This window comes from Rutilus rutilus, assembly GCF_951802725.1.
Source record: "Rutilus rutilus genome assembly, chromosome: 2".
Classification (NCBI taxonomy): domain Eukaryota; kingdom Metazoa; phylum Chordata; class Actinopteri; order Cypriniformes; family Leuciscidae; genus Rutilus; species Rutilus rutilus.
The window spans coordinates 1,084,145-1,090,736 of record NC_140210.1 but is presented as its reverse complement, the minus strand read 5'-3'; the positions used below and the strand labels follow the sequence as shown (position 1 = coordinate 1,090,736).

At 40.0% G+C, this 6,592-nt stretch overlaps 1 protein-coding gene across 1 annotated transcript in view; it reads right to left on the bottom strand.

The window, feature by feature from the left end:
* cenpq (centromere protein Q) overlaps window positions 1-6,356 on the bottom strand; it is an 18,940-nt gene extending 12,584 nt beyond the window's left edge. The window contains exons 1-2 of the mRNA XM_084403275.1: window positions 6,279-6,356; window positions 4,660-4,752 (exon numbers count right to left, since the gene is read on the bottom strand). Coding sequence (XP_084259401.1) covers window positions 4,660-4,743 — 84 coding nt within the window. The 5' untranslated portion in view covers window positions 4,744-4,752; window positions 6,279-6,356. The remainder of the gene's footprint in view (window positions 1-4,659; window positions 4,753-6,278) is intronic.
* Window positions 6,357-6,592: the final 236 nt, after the last annotated feature.

The window sequence follows — 6,592 nt, the reverse complement described above, 5'->3', positions numbered from 1 at the left end:
ATAGAATTGACTACAGAAAGGATTGCTCGTCTAGTGGGAGCTCTATTTATAACGGCTACCCGGAAGGTAAAGACATCCTTTTGGATGTTCCACTGGATTCCGAGTGCCCTCTCAAGAGGAGGTTTTTCTCTGTCCAAGTCCAGTTGTTTCACAAGAGGGGCTCTGCAACTTTCTGGAATAGTCTCAAGGACTTCAAAGCTGTTGCTCACCCATTTACTCAAAGCAAATCCTCCTAGGGTGCATACTTCCCTGAGGTCTTTAATGAGCTTGATTGCTTCTTCCACGGAAGCCACAGATTTGAGACAATCATCGACGTAAAAACTATGATTAATTGTATCAATGATCAATTCCTGTTTGCTTTAAGGCAAAACTGGCAATGCTGGGAGATGATACTGCACCAAAAAGATGAACATTCATCCTATAGACTTCCAGTGGCTGGTTAACATCCCCTTGTGGCCACCACAGGAATCGAAGAAAGTCACGATGATCATTCTGAACTCGTACCTGATAGTACAGTGCTTCGATGTCTGCCATTATTGAAATTCGTTCCTTCCTGAATCTAAGCAGCACACCAAGAAGTGGGTTAGTCAGGTCAGGACCTTGGAGAAGTTCGGAGTTAAGAGATTTGCCTTTGTATGAAGATGAACAATCAAAAAACGACTCTAAGCTTTCCCTTCTTCTTGTGGTACACCCCATGATGTGGTATATACCATAGATGACCGTCATTCCTGTGGAGTTGTTCTTGTGGCACCTTTTCTGCGTATCCCTTCCTCAGCACATCCTCCATGAACACACTATACTCATTTGCATAAGCAGGATCCTTCTTGAATCTCTTAGCAAGGTTAAGTGTACGTTGTGCTGTCACTTCATAGTTGTTGGGCAAGGTTGCATCTTTATCACGAAGCGTTAGAGGTAAGCGATAATGCCCATTTTTGAGTTCCACTTAAGTCGTTGCTATATTCATGAATATTTTGTCTTCAGCTGACATTTCTCTTTTCTCCTCATAACCCTTTTCGGGAAAGTCATGATTATATTGCCTGATAAGCAGATCCTGAAGATTTTCCACAGAGATGCGATTGGCCATCACTGACGTTAATCCAACTTCATCCATAGAGGGACAAGAATTGAGTGGGCCATTAACCACCCACCCTAGCACAGTCTTGACCGCATATGGTCCATTTCCTTGACTGTTCACTATTCTCCACGGTTCCATAGCTTTTGGAACATTAATTCCAATCAAGATTTCAATGTCAGCGTTGATTCTTTTCATTTCGATTTCTTTCAAATAAGGCCATTTTTCAAGATCATGGTGAGTGAGTAGGTTCTCTTTTGATACAGGGATCTTGGGTTGAGTGCATACTTTAGGCAGATCTATGTATCCACCTCCATCAATACTACCTACTTCTAGTCCTGTGAGCTCATAGCTCTTAACAGGTCTCTCCTGCCCCATCGTTCTCAGAAGAATTTCAGTTCTGCGTCCTTTGGCATTCAGCTGATTCATGAGGTTCTCAGTGCAGGACGTCGCCGAACTGCCTGGATCAAGAAAGGCGTAGGTTTTAATGATCTTACTGCCTTTGGCAACTTTAACTTGGACTGGCACGATTGCTAGTGCACATTCCCTACTGGCCCCTGTTGCACGATCAGCTGATACTAGTGCACTATTAACTGGCGTTTCTTTTGATTCTGTGAAGTTTGGGTTTGGCAAAATCTGCTTCTTTGAATTTTCATTGCCAATGTGGAGCAATGTAGGATGCTTTTGTTGACATATCTGGCAAACCATTTTCTTATTGCAATCTTTGCTCATGTGACCCTTTTTTAAGCATCCAAAACAGTGACCATTCCTTTTGAGATATCCAACCTTTTTGTCTTGGGATTCTGATTGTAATATTTTGCAGTCAGTTAGTGCATGGTTACCTTGTCTGAGGAAGGGCCGTAAAGGCCCGAAACGTTACACTTAAAATAAATTTGTGAATGGGAGCGCTCCGGTGTGCGGATCTTTACTTTGTAACTTTGAATTCTATATGAGATCCAGCACCCGAACCTGACTGGGATGTGCATGATTTTATTACTCCCTATACCTTGGCAGAAACTACATGAGGTCAAAACAGCAACATGGGTGGTGCAAAATCTCAGACTGAATTTCCAGAATTTCTAGAAGATTTCTAAATCTAATTCGAGTATTCGTTCTTTGGATTGACTCAAAAGTTACTGTCCGCCACCTTTCGCGGAGCTTGTATGGGAGTTTGGATACAATCAATTTCAAGTTTGATACAACGTCCAGTTCATCCATGTATTCTAGATCCTTTATAACATTGCAACATTCCCTAAGGTACAGAGCATAGGCATGAAGTGATTTTCCATCATCAGCTTTAATGGCTGTCCAGTTCAGTGCCTTTTCAATGTAAGCATTTGCAATCTTCATTTCATTGCCGAAATGTTTCTTTAAAAGTTGCTGAGCTTCGGTATATCCTCTGCGAGCTTCCATGTGCAGACCGCTGTGAACAAGCTCTCTGGCTTGGCCAGCAGTAAACTGTTCAAGAAAGTAGAGTCTATCCTGACTGCTGCTGGTCTTGTCTTCAATCAGATATTTAAAAGCATGAGAGAAAGACTGATAGGACAGTGGATCTCCATCAAAAACAGGAACTTCCCTCTTAGATTTTGCTGCTTAATCATAAGATCAGTAATATCCTTTTGCCTTTGAGCCATTAAGCTTAAGCCTTTGTTTGAGCTGTTACTGACCTCCAACTGTAGACTTGCGGCTGCTGCTACTGGAGAGCTTCTTGATGGACTTGCGGCTGCTGCTTATCGAGAGCTTCTTTGCACGTGACTAACTTCCCTCTGGAGTGGAGTTTTAGGTACGGCTGTTACAGGAGCGAATTCTATTGCAGAGGCATCAATAAAAGTGGGTTCATCATTATCTTCCATGTTTGCATCATAATAGTCATTCATAACATCACCTTGTGATTCAGCATTATTTGTCAGCACTTTGATCTTTGCATCTGCTTCTGCCATTTGAGTTTTTAGTTCTGCCCTTTCAATCTTTGATTTTATAATGGCTTTTTCCATCTGCAACGCTTGTATATCAGGCAGAGTTTTGGCGCGCGCTTCTAAAGCAGCCTTTTCAAACATTCTATCCGAGCTCAGATCCATTGACCAGTTGTGTTGCTTGTTTACATTCTTGTACTTGTTCATTGATAAATCGCGTCCATCCACTTCGGCCGTGAACGTGAACAGCACAGCTTCAAAGTTTTCTTGAGAAAATAATCCACAGTAAAGTCCTTTCTAGTTTCGTCGATCGATCTCTAGTGCAAGATTTCTTCAATAAATGAATAGGCTAATCTTGTTAAAACTTTCTTTAGCCCTTTTGAGGTTAGCGGAGGAGTCTCTCCCGATTCACATGTCCACAAAGCACACGCACGGAGATGCAGTCATAACAAGAGCCGCGGTTTATTAAACATAATCTCCGGTTTACTTTCAATAAAAAAAAAAAAAAAAAATTTAACTTTTCAAGAAAACAAAATATTGCTGTGAGCATCGATGGCATAACATGTGATTGAAGAAACCTGTTGCTCTCCACACTCTAACCCGTAGACCAACAATTCTAGTCCACATTTAAGACCTGCACATTCGCGCCGTAATGACGCGTCAAGGAGGAGGAGCAAGTCCATTACCGTGAACAGGTTAGTCCAGATATGAAACAAAAGAAAAATATAAAATAAGTGAATTAAACAAATATCAATTTTGGTAGTGCACAAAATTCTAAATATGGCTCCTACACACACACTCACTCACTCACTCACACTCACTCTCACTCACACTCACACATACACACACACTCACTCACATACTGTTATGGAAATTTTATATTTTACTCTTTCCCATTTACTTCTCAGATATTGTGTGGGTTTTCTTTCAATTCAATCATGTGTTTTTCTCTCCTGGGATGTATGTATGTATGTATGTATGTTTGTGACGGGAACAAAAGCACACACAGTAAAACAAATGGTCAGATGAGCCTTCGAACTCTTTTAGTCTACAAACAAAGACTTTTCAGCCATACAGGTGGGAGAGCAATAAAACACAGAGGGGGGCCAGAAGGGCCATTAATTTCAACAAAAGGTAGACGGGTTATCTGGCTTTGACCTCACGGGGGCGAGAACGACCACTTAGAAAGACCACTGTACCTCTTAGATCCAGCTAGATCTGGTTCATTGGGGGAGCGGAAAGTTACAGGAGAAGAGACTATAGGTATAAAAGACCGTCTGTTCTGTTTCTGTGTGGTCAGGTCTTGTTCCTACCACGAGGTAGCTGTCGCGGTATTTTTGTGAACAAACCTCTTAAAGAGAATAAACCTTTTTCTCTTTAATACAATTCGACTCTGAATGTTTCTTATGCCTTGATGCTGTTTGTTAACTATTGATTTTGCCACATCAGGTGTAATATGTCACAGTTTACTTTATTCTGCTCTCCTCACTTACAGAAATGAACTATAGAGTCCTGATCACACTAGTGAAACAACATCACACATGATATCTGGTGTCTGAGTAATGTTGGGTTTGACTGTATGTTATTTATAGTGTGCAGTGTCTTATAAATGTTGAATAAAAGGCTAAATAAAGTAGTAATAATAATAATAAATGAGCTTCGGCTGCGTCTCACGTGAGGCTTGTTGTTGGTCTTCCTCTCTGCGTTGTGTTTGGGGCCCCGTGTGGAGGCCCTTCCTGACCCTCGCGCTGGCTTCATCACGACACACTGCACAGAGAAACATCTATAACACCCGAGGGAATCTCCAGCTGACACCTAACACATCTCCTATGAACACCAGACCCTGGAAAGAGCCGGAGCTAAAACTAAACAATGACTAGAAATTGAGTGTGTGTGAGTGAGTTAGTTTGTGTGTGTGTGTGTTTGAGTTAGTGAGTATGTGTGAGTTAGTTTGTGAGTGTGTGTGTGTGTGAGAGTTAGTGAGTATGTGTGTGTGTGTGTGTGTGTGTGAGAGAGTGTGTGTGTGAGTGTGTGTGTGTGTGTGTGTGTGAGTGAGTGAGTGTGTGTGTGTGTGTGAGTTAGTGAGTGTGTGTGTGGATGGGTGAGTGTGTGTGAGTTAGTGAGTGAGTGTGTGTGTGTGTGTGTGTGTTAGTGAGTGTGTGTGTTAGTGAGTGTGTGTGTGTGTGTGTGTGTGTGTGTGTGTGTGTGTGTGTGTGTGTGTGTGTGTGTGTGTGTGTGTGTGTGTGTGTGTGTGAAAAATGTCAATTTTGATTTCATGGTGACTTTAACTTAGTTTCATATTCGGTTCTCTAACCTGAATTTCATGTTCTGCATTAATAATGACCTCTGCTGTATTACATTTATTTAATTAACATTTATTAACCCCTGCAGGCGTGTGGATTATTGTTGATGATGAAGAGCTTTTCTGGGCTTCAAAATCTCCTCCTCCATTATAAAGCTGGGAAGAGCCAGGATATTGATTAATATAACTCTGATTGTGTTCGGCTGAGAGAAGTCATAAACACTAGGATGGCTCGAGGGCGAGTGAATTATGGGATATTTTTTATTTTTGGGTGAACTAACCCTTTGAGTCAGAATATACATATTTACAGATTAAGTACATATTTAGAGTATTATGGATATTATAAATAAATAGGAGATAATTGACAAGAATTTTTTTGACAATAATTTTTTTTAAAGGAAAAAGTTGATTTTTTTTAAGCAAACTTTAACAAATTGACAAATAAGTTTCAATTCCATGTTTTACATTTTTAGATGTACAGCTCAGTCCCAGCTAACATATGATTATATTATGATTATTTGTATATTTTATTGACAAGGTTATGATACAACAGCTCTCCTGAGCTTAACTCACAATATGACGTTATTTTAACGTTTAAATGTAATATTCCAAGAAGGTAAATAAATAATCAACAATGTTATAAGAACGTATACCTTTTAATGAAAGAAAAACACATTTAACGCACATAATCTTTACAAAACATTAGAGAAAGTTGTGGTAACCTGTTAGCTTGGGTTATACCATAGTATTCTTTGACGCAGGTTTTAGTACCGTGGGATATGAATATAATGTCTATATTTGAGCACATATGTCTGTTAGAGATCGGTCGTTTATTAATAATCGCGTCGCTCACGTTCAGTTTAGAAACATCACTACTCATAGAAAACATGCTGAGAAAACCCGTAAAGATTCGATACATGATTTGATGAGCTCAAAACAAACACAACTCAATAATTAATCGTCTTATGTGCGACACATCTTCAACACTCACCACAGATTCGCGCCACACGATTCAACGCAGGAACTGAACTGCGCATGCGCCGAACTGACACTTCCGGCTTCCTTCTTCAGTCACGTGCTGTTGTTTGATTACTAATGTTCTCGTTTCCATACAATTTTACATCACACATCTGTATTACAGTTTTAAAATAATGCTTTTTATATAAAACAAAATTAATGAAGACGCTCATTTTCGCCACACAAGAAAAACAAGATAATGCTTTGGTAAATCACAAATGATACCATAAAAGTCATATTTATGACATAAAAAGTCAGAATTGCCTCATAAAAAGTCAGTACTATGAC